We start from the raw sequence: 23565 nt of genomic DNA on the forward strand, positions 1-23565 counted from the left end.
CCTGTGTATGTTTTCACATGTTTTTCTCCAGGCCTGTTAAGCTTCCTTCTAATCCTGCTTAAGGCCACTGTCCTCTTTCAAGAAGAGTAATGCTTCTTTTTTTTTTTTTTTTTTTTTGCCAGTCCTGGGTCTTGGACTCAGGGCCTGAGCACTGTCCCTGGCTTCTTTTTGCTCAAGGCTAGCACTCTACCACTTGAGCCATAGCGCCACTTGTGGCCGTTTTCTATATATGTGGTGCTGGGGAATTGAACCCAGGGCTTCATGTATACGAGGTAAGTGTTCTTGCCACTAGGCCATATCCCCATCCCCGAGTAGTGCTTCTTATTTATGCTTATGTCCATTATATAGAAATAGAATTGTATCTCCAAAATGTGGGTCACTTTTCAGGTTCTTTTTCTGTCTCTGTGTGTGTATCAGCCAGTATTGAGGCTTGCACTCAGAGCCTGGGCCCCTTATTGCTCAACCACTTGAGCCACAGCTCCACTTCTGCCTTTTTGGCTGGTAATTAGAGTTAAAAGTCTCAAGGACTGTTCTTCCTAGGTTGGAACCACAATCCTCAGATCTCAGCCTCCTAAATAGCTACGATTATGGGTGTGAGACACTGGTGCCTGGCTAGAATACCAGGTTCTTAAGGGCAGGGACTGAGTCTGACTGGGTAGTTTCTATAATGTAGCTTTCAGAGCATTTTGTACTTTCTGGCATGTAGGATGGCACTTGTGGTGGGGCCTATGGTAGTTCCCATCCCCTGACTACATAGACAGGGATACTTGACTAAGTGAACAAGTAGATGAATGTATGGCTTGTCTGTTATCCTTTTACAGGAATATTTACTGGTTTAGGATTTCTATTTTGTGAGCCTTTTAGACCAGAATTAATATGTTCTAGGGTTAAAAATGAGTTTCTTCTTATATGATCCTTTCCTTCACCTCAGAGAAACATTTCTGATTTACCCAAAAGGTTTTTTGGCTCAAAGAGATTTGGCTCCAAATTCAAGCTCTAGATTTGTTGTTGGTCAGATTCTTCGAACTCACTAAGACCTAATTTCTCCATATGTATGATGAAGTAATAGTGCATTTTTCTATTGATTTGGGAGATAAGAAAACTAAAGAAGACATGCACATGTGTAGTATGTGTGTGTTTTGTAGCATTTGTGTTATTGATGGGTTTTGGTGTTATTGGGGTTTGAACTCAGGGCTTGAGCTTGCTGAGTAGATGTTTTGCCACTTGATCTATGCCTCCAGCTTTTTTTGTTCTGGTTATTTTTAAGATTGTGTCTTGCTTTTTGCCAGGGCTGGCCTATACTGTGATCCTAGCTATGTCTGTACACTTCCTGCCATAGCTATAGTGACATTGTGTGTACCACAATGACCATCTCTTTTATGTTGTGATGGGTCTTTCAAACCTTAAAGTCATTAAAAGTATAACATCATTCTAGGGGCTGGGAATGTGGCTTAACGGAAGAGTGCTTGCCTAGCATGCATGAAGCCCTGGGTTTGATTCCTCAGCACCACATAAACAGACAAAGCCAGAAGTGGCACTATGGCTCAAGAGGTATTGAGCAAAAAGAAGTCAAGGACAGTGCTCAGGCCCTGAGTCCAAGCCCCAAGACTGGGGGAAAACAAAAGTATAAAGTCATTCTAAACATAAGATTCTTCCTTTTCTTCTCCCACCCCCCCTCCTCCTCCTCCTCTTCTTCTCTTCTTGTGGGGCTTGAAGTCAAAGCTTGAAAGTTGTCCCTGAGCTTTTTTGCGTAAGGCTAGCATTCTACCACTTTGAGCTCCACTTACAGTTTTCTGGTGGCTAATTGGAGATAAGAGTCTTGTGGATCTGCCCAGGCTGCCTTTGAACTATGATCATCAGATCCCAGCCTCCTGAATAGCTAGGATTACAGATGTGAGCCACAAGCACCTGACTTTTTAGGTGTTTTAAATTTAAAGAATTAATGAAAGAAAAAAAATGGAGCAGTAGATCCTAATGTCCTAAGAGGTAACATTCAGAATAGATTTAAGAGCAAAGCAAGGAAAAGTGCTTTTAGGTCTCATGTCAGTTGTTCAAGAAATGTGAATGTCAACTCAGTTCTCTAATATCTGTGTGTTCTTTTACATAATTAATCCTTTAGCTTTAGAAAAAGAAAAGTTCAGGCAGGAGCATTGTTGAGAATAATTGTCATGATGTTCAAACTTCAGACAAATCTGTTTTACTTGCACTAAATTTTAATTCTTGTATCAATAATGTTTTCAATCCTTGCTTAGGTTAATTAACTTTGTCTTCCAATTTGTTACATCTTTTGAATAGATTTAATTGAGCTGCTTTTCGGCATAAATTTATATTCGTGTTCAGTCGAACTGTAGAAATTAAGAGCAGTTGAAAATCTCTTTGTGACATTCGAATAATTAATCTTATTGAAACAAATCTTATTAAGATCCTTAAAGTGAAAGTTTGTGTAGTATTAGAAAAGAATTTATTCATTTACTTTAGCTGACTCTTCATTGGATTAACTGTAATTCTACTTCTTCTATATACCATAAAATATTCTGTCACTGGTACATAGGAGATTTATCTCATATTAGGTTTTTGCTGTTTTTTTCTATACAGTGGCAGAAACCAGTTTAGCCATGAGAAGAAAAGTTAAGCTTGACAAAAACTTGCTGCATTGTGACTGATAAGCTTTGCAAATAGAGGTGACTGGAGGCTATTGGCCGCCATACCCAGAACTGCTTTAATTTGCTCCTGAATTTGAAATTCAAAACCTGGCAGAAAAGGAACAGCTTGACCTATAGTATAGCTGCCTTTCTGAGACCAGGGATTGTGGGGTTGAAAGACATTGCTATTAGAGGATTTAATAATAATAATAATAATAATAATAATAATAATAATAATAGGTCCTCTTCATCAGTAGTCAGAAGAGAAAGCCAGATAAGAAATCCAGAACTGTAGGTCAGAGCATCTAAAACTCCTTGGGACAAAAAGTCTTTTTCTGGTTTCTACTTTTTATTCTCCCTGTGAATGTCAGTGCAAAATTCTGAATATCTGAGAGAGCTTAAGACTAGGAAATTGCAAGAAGCATATCACTTAGCTGCATAAATTAGCATTTAACGTGAGAAAAGACCTTAGAAACAGTATCAGTGAAAACACTAACTGCAAAGAACAGAAGCTCATTCACATCATCATGTCATCACTTTGGGCTGCTGTTACCAATGCCATCCATGGCCTAAAAGGCACACTTTTAATTTAGCACTCACAGTTCTGGGAGACTGGAGAGCCCTAAGTCAAGATGCTGATCTATTGGTTTCCTGTTTGAAGGCCTCCTTCTTGGTTTTTCAGACAGTTTCCTTATTGCTGTGTCCTCACATGGTAGAGAGAAAAATACCTCTCAGGTTCCAGGTTCTTTTTCTCTCCCTCCTCTCTCTCCTCTCCCTCCCCCTCCACAGTGGGATTACACAATGCACCCCAGGCTGGCCCGAAACTACTATGCAGCCTAATCTGGTCCTGAACTCCCAGACTTTCTCCCTCAAGCTTCTCAAGTGCTAAGAATACTTTTGTACCACCACACCTGGCTCATGTCTCTTGTTATCATTCCCTCCCCCTTTAGTCCCGTGTCTAGATACCATCTTATTAGGGACGGGGACTCAGACATAAGAATTTGAGAGAGAGGACACAATAAAATCTTAGCCCATGGTAACGGTTTAGCCCCCAAAGGGTAATTTATTATAATTTTTGTATGGTTCCCTTTTGGAACCTGAAGACGAAGATGCATGTGGCCTCAAGAAATGATGGCATCTTTCCTCCATTATTATCCAAGTGATGAGGGATGGCCATTGCACAAGAGCTCAGTGAACACCTTGGATGGAAACGTATTTGTGTCTGAACTCTAATTGAAAAGCCTCAAGTAGAGAATCTTGATTCTGCTAGCTTGTGTACCATCCAGGTTTGGTCTCGGATTTCATGCCAAGCAGTATGAACTTGGCTTCTCCCCAAAGTGGAGACTGTGAAGGACAGCCCCTAGTAAAGATAAGTAGTTGGGTGCTGGCAAAGGTCTCTATCACCTTGTTTGTCTGGCCTGACTCTCTCCTCTTCGTGACGGGGACAGTGACATGGACGGGGTTAAAGCCACTTCTCTTAAGCTTGGCTTGAGGAACATGGGATAAGGATAGGATTTATCCAAATAGATCACATTTTGTAAGCAGTGTGAATCATTGGAACAATGTGAAGAAGCTGAATTGTCACCAGAAAGTCAGGGTATGTGGTCACCTTGAATGGAAGAGTTGTAGGTCTCTGTTTTGAGACAATAAAGTATCTGTGTGGATTGGGAAACACCCCATGAGGACTGAAGGTGCTGTTCCCACCATAATGGTGTAATAGCAATGATGAAGATGCATTCAAGTAACTGACTCCCCTTACCTCATGCCATCAGCCCACCTTTGGAAGTTTCTCTACTTCTCCGCTAAAGGAAAATAAATGGGAAGTAAGAGAGTTCTAATTTCTCATCAGTCATTCCCATATTGAAAGGATGGGAGCAATATTTGTACCATGATAAAATATTGTAATTGTTTTCCTTTGGCTTGGATCAGAACAAGCTAAAAGGGTGTGTGTGTGTGTGTGTGTGTGTGTGTGTGTGTGTGTGTGTGTGTGTGTACTGCGTTGCTCTGGGTCCAGTCTGTTTGCATTTCCTCTGCCGGTTGTGATGATGTGATGGATTCTGAGCTCTTCATCTCAGAAATCCAAGTCCTAAAGTGGTGGGACCCTGGCACCTTCCATTCCTGATCAGGATTTATTTCATGGGTATGTTTACAAAGGTGGCTTCTGGATATCATCTATTGATTGATTGATTGGTTGATTGGAGGTAGCATTGGGCTTGAACCTGGGGCCTCCAACATGCTCAGTAAGTGCTGTGCTATGGGTTATATACTTAGCCCAATGATGATCTCTAGAAATCATCTTTAAGTGCTTAGGTGCTTTGTACAGATAGGCGACCCCAAATTGTGCTCTAGGATCACAGGTTTTTCAGGTAATAGCTAAGTCATGTTAGACAAATTACTTGGCATCTCTTGAATTTGTTTCCTAATCTAATGGAAGCAAATAACACCCCAGTTCTGAGATTTAAATGAGAGTTCAACATGAAGAGTTCAACACTGTGTTCTACACAAAGTTGCCTTAGTAAATGGTAGCTATCGTTGGTTGTAATTTATCCAGAAGACTTGCAGGAGATGTTGAATGCTTTCCTTTTTTGCTTGTGCTATACATGCATGACCTCCTACATCTGTTTTGGAAGAACAGTGCACTGGGAAAACAGCCACTTCTTACTAATAGCATCAGTGGCAGTCTCAAGTTAATTGTGCATAAAATGTATTGTAGTCTTTTTTAATTACTGAATTTTCTCTAGAGTATGTTTCTTTAGGGGAGGAAGCAATATAAAAACTGCTTCAGCTGGGCACCCCTGGTTCATGCCTATACCCTTAGCTACTCAGGAAGCTGAGATCTGAAGATCATAGTTCAAAGCCAGCCTGGGAAAGAAAATCCACGAGACTTATCTCCAGTTTACCACCAAGAATTAGAATGTGGAGCTGAGACTCAGTAGAGTGCAGGCCTTGAGCAGATAAAGCTAAGGGACAGAGCCTAGGCCCTGAGTACAAGCCCCAGTACTGGCATAAAAACAAACATACAAACAACAAAAAAATAAAACTTGTTTACATCTTGGAAGCTAGGCCTTTCATTTCAACAGTGCAATTGTCTTCTATTAAATAAGACTAGGCAAACACAAAGGACAGCTACCTCCTCTGCACCCCAAGGGCCAGACACCAGGCATAGTCTTGGATGGGTTTTGTGCAGAGATCTGCATTTTCCTTTCACATGTAATCTAATAAAATCTGGTTTCTCTGTGTCTTGGGCTTCTTGCTCTGTTCCAAGTTTTCCACTGCGCAGAGAGTTCTGCAGAGGCTCTGCGTGTTGGCAGGGAGCAGCTGCCTTCACTGTCCGCACCCCAGGGTTGGCACTGCAGCCAGCAGCAGCAGCAGCCACCGGAGCTCTGTCGCCCTTCTCTTGCCAGAGCTTGGAGCGTTTAGGAACAGCATCAGGACAGGCTCAACGATGGGCTTACTTTTAAGTAAATGAAAATGAATGATCTGCTTTTTCATTTGGAACATCATCTTTAATTTTTAGTTCTTTATATTGCCATATATTCTGTCTGTCAAAGTGGAGACTCACAGCCAAAAAGTGGGCAGATCCATAAACATGCAGCTGTTTGATTTCCTGTATGCTCAAGACTTTGGCTGATCAAAACCAAACTTTTCTGTGTGTTTGTACCAGTACTAGAACTTGAACTTGGGGCCTTGTGCTCTCACTTCAGCTTTCTTTGTCAGCACTAGGACTGTACTCTACCACTTGATGTCAAACCTCCACTTCTGTGTTTTGTTGGTTCATTGAGTATAAGAATCTGTCTGGGCTGGGTTTGAACTGCAATCCTCATATCTCAGCCTCCTGAGTAACTAGGATTTACAGGCATGAGTCACCAGCACTCAGATCAAAACCAAACTTTTAACCCCAAACATGTGGAAGGCTGAACTGATTATCAGAGAATGCGTATTGGGAATTTGTGTGTGTGTCTGTCTGTGTGTGTGTGTCTGTGTCTGTGTGTATAATACTTATTATGGTTTGCTTTTTCATAGGAATTAAATTCTCTGATAGAGGCATAAAATTCCATGTGTATATGTACCACATTTTCCTGATCCATTCATCTACTGAGGAGCATCTGGGTTGCTTCCATATTTTAGCTATGACAAATTGTGCTGCGATGAACATTGTTGTACTGGTGGCTTTAATGTGTTCTTGTTTGATGCCCAAAAGTGGGGCTGCTGGATCATAGGGGAGCTCTATGTTTAGCCTTCTGAGGAATCTCCATACCACTTCCCAGAGTGGCTGAACCAGTTTACATTCCCACCAACAATGAAGTAGAGTTTTATGCCTCTATCAGAAAGAATGACATTGCCCCATTCGTAAGGAAATGGAAGAACTTGGAAAAAATTATACTAACTGAAGTGATCCAGACCCAAAGAAACATGGATTCTATGGTTTCCCTCGTAGGGAATAATTAGCACAGCTTTAGGCTAGTCACAGCAGAGGAACACAAGAGCCTAATTATGCCCCTATGAATGCATAAGATAATGCTAAGTGAAATGAACTCCATGTTATGGAAACGAGTGTTATATCACTGTTGTAATTACTTTCAACACGCCATGTGAAACCATAGCTTCTTTTGTTGATGATCCTCTTGTATTCCTTCCTGTGGTTGTACTCACGCTATCACTGTATCTCATCTGAATACACTGGATACTGTATATACTGGTATTATAACTAGGGAAGGGAAAGGGAATATCAAAATCGAAAGACAAAGGATAAAAAGACAAATGACTCCAAAAGCAATACTTGCAAACCATTTTGTGTAAACCAACTGAACAACTCATGGGGGAGGAGGGAAAAAGGGAGGGGGAGAGGGAATGAGGGAGGAGGTAACAAACAGTATAAGAAATGTACCCAAGGCCTAACGTATGAAACTGTAACCTCTTTGTACATCAATTTGACAGTAAAATAAAAAAAGAAATTAAATTCTCTCACATACATAATCTTCTGAAATATGAGCATATTATTAAATGCATGGATATTAAGACAAAAACTTAATTTAAAAAAGATGAGTGGGGGGGGGCTGGGAATATGGCCTAGTGGCATATAGTGCCTCATATACATGAAGCCCTGGGTTCGATTCCTCAGCACCACATATATAGAAAAGGCCAGAAATGGTGCTGTGGCTCAAGTTGGCAGAGTACTAGCCTTGAGCAAAAAGAAGCCAGGGACAGTGCTCAGGTCCTGAGTTCAAGGCCCAGGACTGGCAAAACAGAAAGAAAGAAAGAAAAAAGATGAGTGGCACTTTTTTTTTTTTTTTGCAGGTTCTAGGGCTTGAACTGAGGACCTGGGCTTTGTCCCTGAGCCTCTCTGTGCTCAAGGCTAGAACTCTACCACTTGAGTCACAGTGCCACTTCCAGCTTTTTCTGTTGATGTGGTACTGAGGAATCTAACCGAGGACTTTATGCATGCTAGGCAAGCACTCTACCACTAAGCCACATTTCCAGCCCAAGATGAGTGGCTTTGAATACATAAAAATAGAAAATTGCCATGTGTGGTGATACATACCTATAATCTTTGCACTTGGGGAGCTATTAGGTTCATGACTAGCAAGACTGTAAAAAAAAACTAATTAATTAATTAATGAAAGAATGAATATGTACATACACACATAATAAAGTTCCTGTGGGTATCATGAACATTAAATATAATGTAAAAGCATTTCCCCTTATAGTTCTTAGAACAGCTTTGTGAAATCGATGCTCAAATTCTTTTAGAGAAGACAAAACTGAGTCAGAGAAATACCAGTGTGTGCATCAATGTATCTGTGCACATTTGCTGAGGGAAAAAAAAAAAAAACTGATGAGATGAGGCAGAATACAAGAGTAGCTGACTCTGCTACTCATTGCCATAGCTGTGGATAAAAATGCTGGCTTCACCTCCCTAGCAAGGTGACAGAGAAAGCTGGGCTGTGGTGGCTCATGCCTATAATCCTCAGGAGTCTGAGATATGAAGATTGCAGTTCAAAGCCAGCCCAGGCAGGAAAGTCTATGAGACTTTTATCTCCAGTTAACTATTAGAAAACTGGAAGTGGTGCTGTGGCTCAAAGTGGTAGAGAGCTAGCCTTCAGGGCTGGCACCCAGGCCCTGAGTTTAAGCCCCATAACAGAAAGAAGGAAGGAAGGAAAGTGAAAGGAATGGAGGGAGGGAGGGAGGGAGGAGGGAGGGAGGGAAGGGAGAAAGGGGAAAAGAGAAAGAGGAGCAAAGGAAGGAAGGAAGGAAGGAAGGAAGGAAGGAAGGAAGGAAGGAAGGAAGGAAGGGAGATGGAGAGTAGTTAAGAATGGCTTTGATGCCATTCTTTGAAGCACTCATTTCCATATGCTTTCTCATTATAACTGTCATGCCAGAAAGAATACTTTAAAATAATGTCAACTGTGTCTTCAAATGCAAAATTACAGAGGCATCAAGGGCTGGCAGATTAGGTGCTGATTATGAAAGAGTTCAGTCCTTTTACACTGCTCCCTGTAGAGTATACTGAACTACCCCTTGAATGGTAGAAATTATCCATGCCACAGTTACATAAGGATAACATAATACTATAGATTTTCATTTACCTATTAAATAGATAAGGGGGGAATGCCAAAGCTGTACAATCTATCATTAAGTGTATGACATAAGAGAATTAGAGCTATCATCACAGTTTATCAATTTAGATCTAAACTGGTAAGAGAATGTTTAAGTGATTCCAAAATCAAACTAAAAACCCCACCGGTATCTTGACCATGAGCAGATGGTTCATGGATTATCTAGAATAAAACGTTGCTGTGCAGTTGATCTAAAATTTGCCTTAAATCAGGAATATAATATTTATGTCCTAGGATAACTCACTTGATGCTATGTAATAACATTGACACATGTAAAGAACCATAATTAGTGGGCCCTTCTAGGGCTCTGATGAAAACTACAATTTGATGCATTTTCTACGTGCTTAAAAAGTCTTGGAAGGGCACAGGAAGTAATATGGCTCTCATATAACTTTTGTATAGAGGCCAACTACTGATTTCATAAAGTTTAGCCAAGGGTCAGGCAGTGACCCTTTAATGAGTTCTTTATTAACTAACAGTAGTCAAAAATGAATTTAGTGGATTTCCAGTTCCAGGACCCCTCTCTACTAATATTCTATACTCCATCGAGAGTCCATACTTTACTTATACTTTTAGTAAACTTGCTGTTTTACATAAAAACAAAAATGAATTTAAAGATTTCTTTCTTTTTTTTTTTTTTTTTGTCGGTCATGGGGCTTGAACTCAAGGCCCAGGCACTGTCCTTCAGCTCTTTTACTCAAGGCTAACAGTTTACCACTTGAGCTATAGTAACACTGCAGGTTTTCTGGCAGGTCATTGGAGATAAGATGCTCACAGACTTTGCTGCCCAAGCTGGCTTTAACCTCAGATCTCAACCTTCTGAGTAGCTATGATTATTGCAGGCATGAGCCTCCAGTGCCTGGTATATAGTATTTTTAGCAGCAGGTCAGATTTAGCATTTGAATCTGTATTTTGAAGAGTATTAAAATTTTTAGCATTCGAGAATTTTACATATATACCATTAAAATGAATAATGGATTAGAGTGGGGGAGAGAATTATGCAGGGAAGTAATGATCAAGATTCACTGTACACATAAATAGATATGTTAATTCCTACAACCCTTGTGCACCCATTTAATGATAAAAATAAACAATGAATAGACTATTTTGCGCATATATGTATATCAATATGATGCATGTTTATTATATAAAATATACAGATTATAAGGTTACAAGTACATTTTCTTTTTCTCCAACAGATAAACAATCAGATCTTATATGGGAGAAGTCACCAGAATGCCTCTGCCATTATTAAGACTGCCCCATCCAAGGTCAAGTTGGTTTTCATCAGGTAAGGTAGACAGTCTCCTCTGGAGATTTTACTATTTGTATAAGATTAATTTCTTTTTAGTGAGTCACTGACTCTGTTGTATATTTTCCTTTTTGAAACTTTTGAGTCCAGTAGAGAAATAGCAATAAAAAACAGATGAAATATATTTTCCTTTGTAACTGTCACTTTAAAAAATACTAGTTGTTTTGACTGTGAGGTTTTTCTGTGTCATATGATAAAATTGGTATTTAAATCTTTCTTTCTAAATCTGATTATCCTATAGATAAATACTATGGAACCTCTAGCTTTTCCTGTCCATATTGGTTGGTACATATGTAGACTTGTTAATTTCTTTACCAAAAAAATTAGCAGCTGAATGGAACCCATGAAAGTTTTAGTAATTTCAACTTTTCCTTCTTTTTCTTCTTCTTCCTTCTTCCTCCTCTCTTCTTCTCCTCCTCTTCTTCCTCTCCTGGGGCTTGAACTCAGAGCCTGGATGCTGTCCCTGAGTTTTTTACTCATGACTAGTACTCTACTACTTGAGCCACAGCTCCATTTCTGGCTTTTTTATATAGACAATTCTGATTTTAAGAAAAATTAGCTTGAAATTAAATAAAAATACTCTTTTTAATTTCAAATAGTAATTCCAGTTTAGTCAGTATCACGGTTTCTCTTTCTAAATGATGTCTTAATTGTTGAATTCGAGTTTTCACAAATATGGGGAATACTGTCTCTGAACCTCATAAAGACTGGTTTCTATAACTAGTTATTTGGCTGTGGGATTGGGTTTAGAGGATGTTTTTGTGTGTATGTATCCATACTGGCATTGAACTCCAGGCCTCACATTTAGATTCTTTTTGCTCAGACTTAAGCCACAGCTCCCATTTCTAGCTTTTTGTTGGCTAATTGGATATAGTAGACTTATCTGGCTAGGTTGGCTTCAAACTGAAATTCCCAGATCTCAGCCTCCTGAGTAGCTAGGATTACAGGGTGAGCCACTGGTGCCTAGCTTATTTTTATTCATGAGTACGTGGATTTAAAACTCGTTGTATCTAGGTGGCTGGGAATATGGCCTAGTGGCAAGAGTGCTTGCCTAGCATACATGAAGCCCTGGGTTTGAGTCCTTAGCACCACGTACATTGAAAAGGCCAGAAGTGGCGCTGTGGCTCAAGTGGCAGAGTGCTAGCCTTGAGCAAAAAGAAGCCAGGGACAGTGCTCAGCCCCTGAGTCCAAACCCCAGGACTGGCCAAAAAAAAACCTCTTTGTATCTAAAGTGCTGCCTTTTTACTTACTGGAAGTCATTTGAGTGCTTCTAAGTGCATAATATCATGTAAAGAATAGTTAACAATGCTCAACAGGAGAAAAAAGAAGATGTGATACCTTTAAAGTTGGATCCTAATGGAAGCTAATCTTTGGGGCCCTGTCCTCAGAAATGAATTAAGGTGTTTTTTTGGGACCCTGAGTTCATACATTGGAAGCAAGTTGTTATAAAACAGCAAACCAAACCTAGGACTGGGTATAGCTCAGAGATAGAGTGCTTGTCAGCATGAGCAAGTCTTTGGGTTCCATCCTTGCACCATAAAAAGGGGAAGAAAAAAGAAAGGACAAAGAAAGAAATGTGCCTGGTTTTGTGAGCCATGAATCATGAATCACCACTCTCTGGCTTCCTGTCTCGGTGTGATCCCTCTCTCTCGTACATACTCCCATGGTGAGGCCATCTGTCATGAGCTGTTGCCAGAGACCACGGCATGCTGTTTGGACAGCCAGCCTCCAAAACTGTGAGCTAAACAAACTCCTTTGTAAGTCACCCGGCTGTAGATGTCTCATTGTAATAATGGACAAGCACTTCAGGGTGCTTAGTCTATGGTGTTAGCTGTGGTCGCTGGTGCTGCTATTAACATTCCTAGGATCTCTTCAGCATTTGAGGGACTTTTGTTCCCAGGTCTGAGACGCCCTGGGGTTTGCTTGTTTTTGCAGAATTGAACCCAGGGTCTTGCTCTTGCTAGCAAGAGCAAAAAGAAAATTTAACAGGGTCCAGGGGGAAATCATAAAGTGTTTAAGAATTATAACCCTCCTCTTCAGTAAATAATTTTTAAGTGATTTAAAGGTCCATGGTATACAGAAAAGAACACCAAGTAGAATTTCACTAATAGTAGTAAAGCCCCATCGCTTTAGTGTCTGATTTTTTCAATATGCACTTTTTTCAGAAGAGTGCAAAATTAAGAATTTGATGTGTAAATTAATGGCATATGCATGATGGAGGCTGCTGCTGAATACTTATTTACTAAAGCCACTTAAAGCAATTTAGAAGTAGCAATGTACACTCAAAATATCTAATTGTGAACTGTCTTCATCCAGTGAGGTTGTTCTAACAAAACACGTTGGTAACATAGAGAGAATGGTGGAAGAGAAATCATAACCAAATGCACTGTGTACATAATTGGATGTGCTAAAATGTACAATTAATTAATACTCATTTAAAATAAAAGGGAAAGAGGTGAAAAAGGAAGAGCCACTTTCCCTTGTATACTTTGGCATATAATTCCAAAGTGTTTATTGAATTGTGAAGCGGAAAAAAAAATGAGCAAATCCTGCCTAAAATATCATTTCCCCATCACCAGCTTCTTTCTTTGAATAATGATCTGATAGTCTAACAAGGAATAGAGCTTTATTTAATTAAGAGCTATATAAAGAAAGTTCTAATTAATACAAATGAACCCCCCATGTGAATAAAATATAATGGATTTTTCCAGAATAAAATAGTGTTAGTGTCAGAAATAAAGTACTTCAAGAAAGCAAAAACAAAAATGTTTGATTGCTTATTGGGTCTGCATATAAATGGAGATACAATGGCAAATTCGCATTGTCTTTATTTTTTTTCTTCTTTATTGTCAAAGTGAAGTACAGAGGGGTTACAGTTTCATATGTAAGGCAAGTACATTTCTTATCCAACTTGTTACCTCCTCCCTCATTTTCCCCTGCCTCCCCCTTCCCCAATTCCCTCTTTCCCCCATGAGTTGTATAGTTCGTTTACACCAGATGGTTTTCTAAGTATTGCTGTTGCAATGGTTTGTCTTTTTATCCTATGTCTCTCGATTTTGGCATTCCCTTTCCCTTCCCTAGTTCCAATACATGTATATACCATATCCAAGGTACTAAGAGCAGTTACAGTGATCGTAGGGGAAAAACCAGGAGAAGGGAATACGAGAGAAAATAAAATAAATAAAATAAATAATAAAAAGGGTACGGTTTCACATGGCATGTTGAAAATAACTACAACGATGATATACCACTTGTTTCCATAACTTGGAGTTCATTTCACTTAGCATCATCTTGTGTGTTCATGTAGGCATAGCTATTGAGCTATTGTGATCTTCTGCTATGTCTATTCTAGACATGTACTAATTATTCCCTATGGGGGAAACCATAGAGTCCATGTTTCTTTGGGTGTGGCTCACTTCACTTAGTATGATTTTTTCCAAGTCCTTCCATTTCCTTACCAATGAGGCAGTGTCATTCTTTCTGATAGAGGGATAGAATTCCATTGTGTACATGTACCACGTTTTCTTGATCCACTCATCTACTGAGGGGCATCTGGGTTGGTTCATGGCCACTGGAGTGATTCCACCATGATTGCTTCCTCTTCATACTTACACATGGTCACTGGGGGCAAAATGACAGGTTTGCCTCCTGTTCACTTGGAGACTTCTACATACACATGAAGTCCAGCATTTCATCTTCTTTGCCTGACTGTCTAGCTCATTACTCAGGTACATCCTTCCATTTTTTAAAATATTTTTTTGAAACTTTTCAGCTATTGTTTGAAGAACTTAGATTTCGCCTGTTTTGGAGCCAAACCTTGAAAAAATTAAAAATTAATTTTTTATCAACTTTCAGGAAGTCCACACTTTACATGTCATGTATTAGGTATTGTCACCAGACATATGATTATTCATTTTTTTCCCCAGTACTAGACTTTGAACTCAGGGCTTTGCCCTTGCCAGGCAGAAGCAATACACCTTGAGCTACTCCTCCAGCCCTTTTTTGTGTTAGTTATATTTGTGAGGTAGGATCTTGCTTGATGCTTGCTCCAATCTGGACTCCAGTCCTTTGGGCTAATAGACATACGCCATCATACCTGGCCATTATGCTCCCAAAGCTTGGACTAATGGAAATGTCCCACTGCTGTTACACCCACCCGTTGATCAAACTTTATTTTTTAGCCTGGGCTGGTTTCAAATTTTGGTCCTTCCATCACCTCCCAAGTAACCAGGAAATTACAGGTTTGAGCCCCTCTACCCTGCTGTGATTACTTCTACATACTTGCACTGTGTTGCTGTGTTACTCTCAAAATTAGTTTCATCTCTTTACAGTTAGGGCTTTTATTTGGTAAAATTCCCTTCATTTGTTGAAATGATTAATTTCTGGTACTTTTCCATTACACAGAAATTAATGGCTCTTATGCCTTAATAGGTCTTTCTCAGATTTATTGACGACTGAAATAAGGATGGGAACTGGCCACCGGTTTTGGAGTGTGATTAGCAGTAATCACAAAAAGCTGTTAAAATAGACTGCAGGCAACATTTTAATTAACTAGGACCTTGAGTCTATAGTGAGGGACGCTTGTGTGATCATGTCCTTGTCATGTTCTCTTAACACTTGTATTTATGCACATTCTAATTGATTTGTAATTTGCAAGGGTTCTGTGGGTCATTAGTGCAAATTAACAAGTTGCTGGTTTCCATATATATATATATTTTACAGGAACATTTCCCCTTTTTTTTTCTTTTCATGTGATTAGGCTTTAGGCAGTCCTATAAATTGTATCCTAAGCATAAAGACTTTGCTATGCTAAATTATCCAACTCTGCATCATCAAGATGGATATCGCAATTGGGGGTACATGCTATGTACAACACATTTAATCCTGTGTGGCTTTCTGATCAGCCTTGTCCCTTCTGCATGAGCAAGCCAATTGCAGTGGAGGAGGGGACGGTATTAATACGATGAATGAATGGCTCCATTTGGCAGGGCGGGCACCCAGGAAGATTAATGATCTTGCCTGCAGCTCTTGTCATACCTTCCCCCACTATCGAAAATTAAATGTCATGTATAACAACTCACTCTCCATTACTTAATTACATGTGGAAAATGTGTACTGTGTAAAAACTCCTGGGGCTAAAGGAGGCCAAATGAGACTGAAACCATTGGAAAGATTTACTGCTGGCTGTCAAGCCCTACTGGGTAAGAGTGAACTTACCATAGGACCCACTTCCTGTGTGGATTGAACATATGTCTTGGTTTTACAATTAAAAGATACCGTGACCCAGTATCCTCTGGCTATATCCCTGAAAGATGATATTGACTTAAAATTAATGTGACTATTAGTGTCTGCTCTAAGAGACATCACTCTGAAGAAGCAGCTTGAATGCCTGCTTCTGACTCCTTAAATCTAGTTTGGTAAACAGGAGGAGGGAAAACCGTGCACATGAGCCTGGGTCTTTGTTGTTGTTTCCATTTCCTGAAGGTTATTTCTATGATTATTATTTTATATGATCAGGGGCACATAGGCATTGTGCCTTTGTGTTCCTCCCCTAAGAATATCTTCTACCTGAGAGAGAGAGAGAGAGGGGTGTGTGTGTGTGTGTGTGTGTGTGTGTGTGTGTGTGTGTGTGTGTGTGTGTGTGCTGGTACTGGGGTTTGAATTCAAGGCCTTGTGCTCTCATTTGGCTTTTTCAGTCAAGGTTGGGGCTTTACCACTTGAGCCACAGCTCCACTTCCAGCTTTTTGGTGATACCTGGCTTTTCCAATTCATTGGAGGTAAGAGTCTCACTAACTTTTCTGCCCAGGCTGGCTTTGAACTGTGATCAGCCTCCTAAGTTTAGGGGTGAACCACCAGCACCTGGCTCAAGCCTGATTCTTACTCTCATTGGGGAAACATTCATTCTTTTGTTGAGCAGGTGTTTCCTGGAGGTCAGCTATGAAAAGTACTGAAATCTCTGCCATAAGCAGGAGGCAGGGAGCAAGCCACCATCCCGTACCTCATCTAGTGACCTAAGTGCTGTGGTGCTGTAAGAACATAGAAAGGCACCCCTAGCCTAGCCTTTGGGAGGTCTGTGGGAAGGCACCCCAGAGAAAGATGCTTAGCTAAGACCTGAGCAACAAGAAAGCAAAATCAGTATAAATTCAGAGGTTCCAGGGCAGGTGTTACACCCTATGCTCTTGAACATGTACTTGTCAGAGGAAATTGGCCCTCCCTTAGAAAAGTGCCTGCAACAGCCCAGATTTGTTTGCCATTACTTTGAATTCTGTGAAGGATTCAAAACAGTAGTTCCTGACTCAGGGACCATTAGAGAATGCATTGCCTTTTTGGAGAGCACCATAAAGAATCACCCCTGGCATAGATGACAAAACGTTTTAAGGAAGAGGCTACCATTGGTGCTGCTCTCCTACAGGAATTAGGAGGCTCTAGCAACCTAAAGGCTCTTCTGGTATGTTCATGGACCATGGGGTAGTCCAAGGTGACTCTGAAATGCTAACACTCACATAATTTCTTGCAGTACTTGTGTCCTGTATAGCCTTACCCATTTGAAATAATCATTTTTGTTATTGATTGTCTCTTGTAAATAGAATTTGTAAGCCTGCTACTTTCGAGAACTAGATGAGGTCAGAATAATTGGACATTGTAATATATGCATGTAAATATCAAACATCTCTTCCTTTGAGATACCAGGCTCACTAGGGGAAGCTGTGTGCTCAGTCAACTTGTGGTTCGACTGAGGATACATTTCAGGAATCACCGTAACCCTGCTTTAATGTCTGTAGCAGCTGTAAACTTTCATTTTTGTGAAGTGGATTTCAACCATTCTGAAGTAATCACATTTTTTTTTGTAGAGCTATTCATGAATTAAGTAAATTTGGTTAATTCAATAAAATGTTGTAACCAACAATGTCTACATCTATCACCCCCTTCTATATGTTTATATATGTATCCATCTTCCTCCCTTCCTCCTTCCTTTTTGTCTGCCTTCTTTTCTTTCTTTCTATCCTTCTCCCTCCCCCTTTATCTTTTCTTTCTTCCTTCCCTCCCTCCCTCTTTCTTTCTCTCCGTTCTTTCCATTTTCTCTCCTTCCTTCTTTCCTTCCCTCCTTCCCTACTTCCTTCCTTCCTCCCTCCCTCCCTCCCTCCCTCCCTCCCTCCTTCCCTCCCTCCCTCCCTCCCTCCCTCCTTCCCTCCCTCCTTCCCTCCCTCCCTCCCTCTCTTTCTCTCTCTCTCTCTCTTTCTTTCTTTCTTTCTTTCTTTCTTTCTTTCTATCTTCCTCCCTCTAGTTAGGCAAGTGCTTTGCCATTTGAGCCAAATTCCAAGTCTTTTTTTTTTTTTTTAGGTGATACTGAGAATTGAATACTTGTTAATTGGAGAAATCTTTACCATTCATCTGCCTGGGCCAGCTGAGAATCGTGATTCTCACCTCTCAGCCTCCCGAGTAGCTAGGATTATAGGCGTGAGCCATCGCTACCCAGCTATACTATTCTATCTTTTAGAAAGAATCTTTGGGAGAAACTTACGGGGTTCAGCCATCCACCCCATTCAGTCCTCACTCCCCACACAGACTTCCTGCCAACGTGAATTGCCAAGTATTTCATGGGCTCCCTTTCCTCTGCCCCACCACATGATTATTTAGCACTCCCCTAAGGCTGCCTTTGTGAAATGGGAGTGTGGGTGCCAGGTTACTCTCAGCACCCTCATTAGGAACTGGCATTGGCTGGAATGCCGTGTAAATAAAATTCATAGTCCCATTGTTATCGGGTTTTTATTTCAAACTGTATATTCAACTCTTTTTTTTTTTTCTTTGCCAGTCCTGGTGCTTGGACTCAGGGCCTGAGCACTGTCCCTGGCTTCTTTTTGCTCAAGGCTAGCACTCTGCCACTTGCGCCACAACGCCACTTCTGGCCTTTTCTATATATGTGGTGCTGGGGAATCGAACCCAGGGCTTCATGTATACAAGGCAAGCCCTCTTGCCACTAGGTCATATTCCCAACCCTTTTGGTGTGTTTTCCTTGTTGTGAGTAGAAAACAATTGAGCCTGTTCAGGTGTTCGCAATATTTCCTAGAATCTTGTCAGAAAGGAGTCTTTTTCCCATTGAAATATAATGGTTCGCTTGATTATTATGTCACTTCTGGGTCATTTACGTGAGGTTTTCCTCTGTTGAAAGTGAATACTTGATGTTATAGTCTAATTACTGCGCCAAACACGTGATTTTCCCCCTTTATCTTCCTCAAGTGTCTCATATCACCACATCTAATACAATCAGAAATAATATTCAGGAGCCAGCTGCAGTGGTTCAGGCCTGTAATGCCAGCTACTTGGGAGGCAGAGGTAGGAGGATTGTGGTCTGAGGCCAGCCCATAGAACAGAAAGCAAGGCCTAACTTGAGAAACAAACTTAGAAGCAAAAGGACTCAGGGCATGGCTCAAGTGGTACAGTGCTTTTCTAGCAAGTGTGAGTGAGATCTGGAGGTGAATTCCCAGGACCTTTAAAACGAAGGGGGAGGGGAGATTCAGGTCTCTTTAGCTGCATTCATGTGTTCCTTGTCTGTTCAACATTTTTGTGGCGTGCATGCATAAACCTCAGTGATGTGCTAGGCACTAATTTGTACTTTCAATCAGATGAGATTGCAAACAAAAAAATTAAATAAACCTGCTGAACAATTCCAGCACATCTGTTTTTAATATAATGGTATTTTGTTGGCACTATAGAATAAGACACTGTAGATTTGAAGAAAATACACTTTATAGAGGCAGGACTAGAGTAGCCTTGAAGACAGTCACTATTTAAAATGATATTCTAAATAAGTCAAATATATTCCTATCAGATTTTCCCCTTTTTTCTTCAATAGCTTATTTTTTTACACTGTGGTAAAATATACTTAACACAAAATTTATTATCTTAATCATCTTAAATGATTGGTTCAGTAACATCAAGTATGTATTTCTTCTTTTTTCTCTCTCTTTCTTCCTTCCTTCCTTTCTTTCTCTCTCTCTGTCTCTCCCTCCCCACCCCCTTTTGTGCCAGTACTGGGTCTCCAATTCAGGGCCTTGCTGTTGTCTGTGAGCTTTTTTTTGTTTTTGTCCATCTTGGGGCTTGAACTCTGGGCCTTGGCACTGTCCCTGAGCCCTTCAGCTCAAAGTTAGTGCTCTACCACTTAAGCTACAACATCACTTCCAATTTTCTGGTGGTTAATTGGCGATAAGAGCCTCACAGACTTCCTACCTGGGCTGGCTTTGAACCAAGATCCTCAGATCTCAGCCTCCTGAGTAGCTAGAATTGCAGGTGTGAGCCACCAGCACCTGCCTAAACTTCTGTTTTTTGCTCAAAGCTGGTATACCACTTGAGCCACAGCTCCACTTCTGGCTTTTTGCTGATCAGTTGGAGATTAGTGGCTGATTACAGGCAAGAGCCACCAGTGCCCTATAGTGTTCTTTAAATGTTTAGTTAAAAGCTAGGTTAAGGAGAGATGGCTGAGAATGTTGAAAGGGGTGACTCTGATCAAGATGCACTGTATTCATAAACTGCGCTGTTGAATAGCAACTCCTTTGTACAACTACTTAAAGATTTTTTTTTTTTTTTTTTTTTTTTTGGCCTTGGACTCAGGGCCTGAGCACTGTCCCTGGCTTCTTCCCGCTCAAGGCTAGCACTCTGCCACTTGAGCCACAGCGCCACTTCTGGCCGTTTTCTGTATATGTGGTGCTGGGGAATCGAACCTAGGGCCTCGTGTATCCGAGGCAGGCACTCTTGCCACTAGGCTATATCCCCAGCCCCATAAAGATTTTTTAAAAAGTATTTTTAGATAAATAAAAAATAAAATCTTGGAAACTTTATTTTTTAATAAGTTAATTATAGCCTTTAATCACTCCTTTAATCCTAGCTACTCAGGAGGCTGATATCTGAGGATCACAGTCCAAAGCTGGCTGGGGCAGAAAAGTATGAGGCTCTTATCTCTAATTAACCAGCAAAAAGTTGGAAGTAGAGCTGTGGTTCAAGTGGTTGAATGCCAGACTTAAGTGGAAAAAGCTAAGGGACAGTGCCTAGACCCTGAGATCAAGCCCTAGTGCAGTACACACACACACACACACACACACACACACACACGTTAATTACCAAGCAGGCAGATTTCATTCCTTGTGAAAATCTTAGGCTCAGGGGAGGTCAAAGATTTCCCAGAAATCATTGTGGTAACTTCCAGTTTATCCTTGAATGCAGTTTATCCTTGAATGTCTTCAGGCCTTTGTCTTCCTATTTCCTTTCTGTGTGAAGCAGCAGCTTGGTCAGCAATCCCCTGGGTGAAGCTGAGGTGTGAGAACAATCACTACCAAGTGGATTATAGATGATTATGAACTGTGACTTCTTACAGCCATTTCCTTCTTTCCCTTAGGAATAATTGTAGGTTTGTTAGTATGTAAGGTCCAGAATTTTCAATGGGCTTTCAAGGGCATTGAAGTCATACTAATTTGGGGAAATGCATTGAATTATGAAGGGGTAACTTGGCTGATTTGAGCTGACTTGGTCCAGTTAATAATGATCTCTCAATAAGAATTTATGTGCAACCATATTTTCAATGCTGGCAACCTTTGAAAAAGCTATGAAAAGCCAAATTACTTAATTACTGCCAAATGTACCCAGTCCAGTGAGTCCCAAATCTGGAGCAGATATGTCCTGTTGGTTTTGGGCACTGAGCTGAACTGAGCTCTGCTGTTATTTGATGGGAGAAACTGAACAGAGAGGCAGCTACTGCTAGGAAAGCATTATTACTTACCCAGGGCAACTTATTGCTTGTTTTGTGTAGGAGGAAATTGCTGAGAAATGGTTTGTACCCCTGAAAAACAATAGTGATCCCTTAACATGAGTAATGTGTGCTCAAGGCATCCATAATGCTATCAGAAAAACAAACAAAGTATGTTCTTCATGCTCTGTGGTACTTTATGTTTTTCTCTCATGTGATTTGGCTTGGTTCAGATACTCGACAGGTCAAGAATCAAAAAAGAACAAAGCAAGAAATGGTACTACAACTCTATACTCTGCCTCATTGTGTAAACTATACTCTACCTTTGTAAGAGATACTCTCCCTTTTTCTCTGTCTCATTCCATGAAGACTTTATATCAGTTTGGAGTTCTTGGTTGTGTTTTGTTTGCTGAATTATTTGTTTTTGTGGTGCTGGGGATTGAACCCAGGGCCCTCACACATGCTAGACAAGTGTTCTACCACCAGTTTAGAATTCTTTTCTCCCATTGAAAAATACAGTAGACTAGTTCCTACATGTAATAAGCCATATGAGGGCTAGAAATATAATCAGATTCATGTTAACACCATGATGACTTCGATGAAAAATGGCTGGGTGGGTGTGGTGCTGCACATAGCTCTCAGGAGACAGAAGTAGGAAGACTTGTGAGTTTGAAGCCAGACCAAATAGTATATTCTTTCATTAATTCGGGGGGGGGGGGGGGGAAGGCCATGGCTGAAAACAGAATAGAATGAGCAGTGGAAAGATTAAGGATAGCTTTTGAAGGTAGGACCAGCAAGACTTATTATTGGTTGGCAAGTACCAGTAAGGGATGAGGTTTCCAAGGGATTCTTAGTTCCTGGTAGACCAATAGGGCAAACCTTATTGGCTTGAGATGAAGAGTGTTGGTGTGGAACCACCAGGGAACTGAGTAGACTGTGAACCTCTCTATGTTTACTTGTGATACTTAAAAGATCTCTAATGCAGAGAGACAAAGTAGGAGCTGGGTATGCATATGTTAAGCTCAGAAAAAGATCTGTATTAAATGTATGAATGTAGAAGACATTAGCATATAGACTCACTTATTTGAGGGTACTGAACTCAACATTGGAGGAGGAGGAGGGGTGAGTGTATATACATTGAATGAAGACAGGCATTTCGGGTTCAGGTAGTAATATGATTTAAAAAAAAAAAAACAGCAACAACAAAAAGCCAGGCACTGGTAGTTCATACCTATAATCTTAGCTGCTCTGTAGGCTGAAATCTTAGGATCAAGGTGCAAAGCCAGCCTGGGCAAGAAAGTCCATGAGACGCTTATCTCCAATTAACTACCAAAAAAGCCAAAAGTGAAGCTGTGGAAAATGGTAAAATGCTCTTTGAGCAAAAACAAACAAACCCCAAAACCCAAAAAACAAAAACACAGGGACAATACCCAGGCCCTAAGTTTAAGCCCCAGGACAACTGGCATGTACACATATACACATGTGCGCGCGCACACACACACACCCCAGAACAGCAATGCCATGGACCAGTGAGTTGTTACCTAGCTGATGAGAAATAAGAAGTAAAATAGGACCATACTTTGAGTGTAACCCTCCCCTCACCCCAATGGCTTCTGTGTAAACACTAGTCATTTGGAGAAAGATCTGTGAGTGTTAGATATATTTAAGTCATTTTTTTTTCTGGTGCTGAGGATGTAACTTGCTAGGCAAGCACTCTACCACTGAGCTATATCCACAGCCTTTAGATCCTCAGATATCAGCATGAAGCATTGTTACGAGCTTTCTAGGATTCTTTGTGAATGACAAGGTCAAACCTTCCCATACATCTTGAGGTCATTATATTGCCCCTGCATGATGACTGCTTAGGGCAGGGCAGTCATCATCTCCCACTGAACCACTGAGCCATTTGCTAATAACATGGTGGAAATAGGCCCAGCTCATCAGAACCACAGAGTTGTTTTCTGTCTCTCTGGCAGTGAGATGGCAGCTCCCACCTATTCTGCTCCATTAAGATGATGAGTGGAATTTGCCTAACCCACAAAGCACTGTCTGTCTGGAGCTTTGAACTCTCCATCCATCATTCCTCCTCACAATTTACCACACAGCACCTCTTGTGCACATCCTGCCTTCCTTCGTTCGGCAGAACAGCAAGAAGCCAAGTGAGGAGGTTGGGATGCTTTCCAGTTCAAAGAACAGAACACTCTCAACATTAATGGGGCCTAGAGGTGAAGCACGCCCATTTGAACAATGTATATA

At 40.7% G+C, this 23565-nt stretch overlaps 1 protein-coding gene across 5 annotated transcripts in view; it reads left to right on the forward strand.

Annotated features, from left to right (window-relative positions):
- Window positions 1-23565, forward strand: part of Patj (PATJ crumbs cell polarity complex component) — a 304043-nt gene that overhangs the window by 172044 nt on the left and 108434 nt on the right. For all 5 annotated transcript variants that reach the window (XM_048351444.1, XM_048351442.1, XM_048351445.1 and 2 more), the window contains one exon: window positions 10459-10550. In XM_048351444.1, coding sequence (XP_048207401.1) covers window positions 10459-10550 — 92 coding nt within the window. The remainder of the gene's footprint in view (window positions 1-10458; window positions 10551-23565) is intronic.

Source organism: Perognathus longimembris, chromosome 7 (assembly GCF_023159225.1).
Source record: "Perognathus longimembris pacificus isolate PPM17 chromosome 7, ASM2315922v1, whole genome shotgun sequence".
Classification (NCBI taxonomy): Eukaryota; Metazoa; Chordata; class Mammalia; order Rodentia; family Heteromyidae; genus Perognathus; species Perognathus longimembris.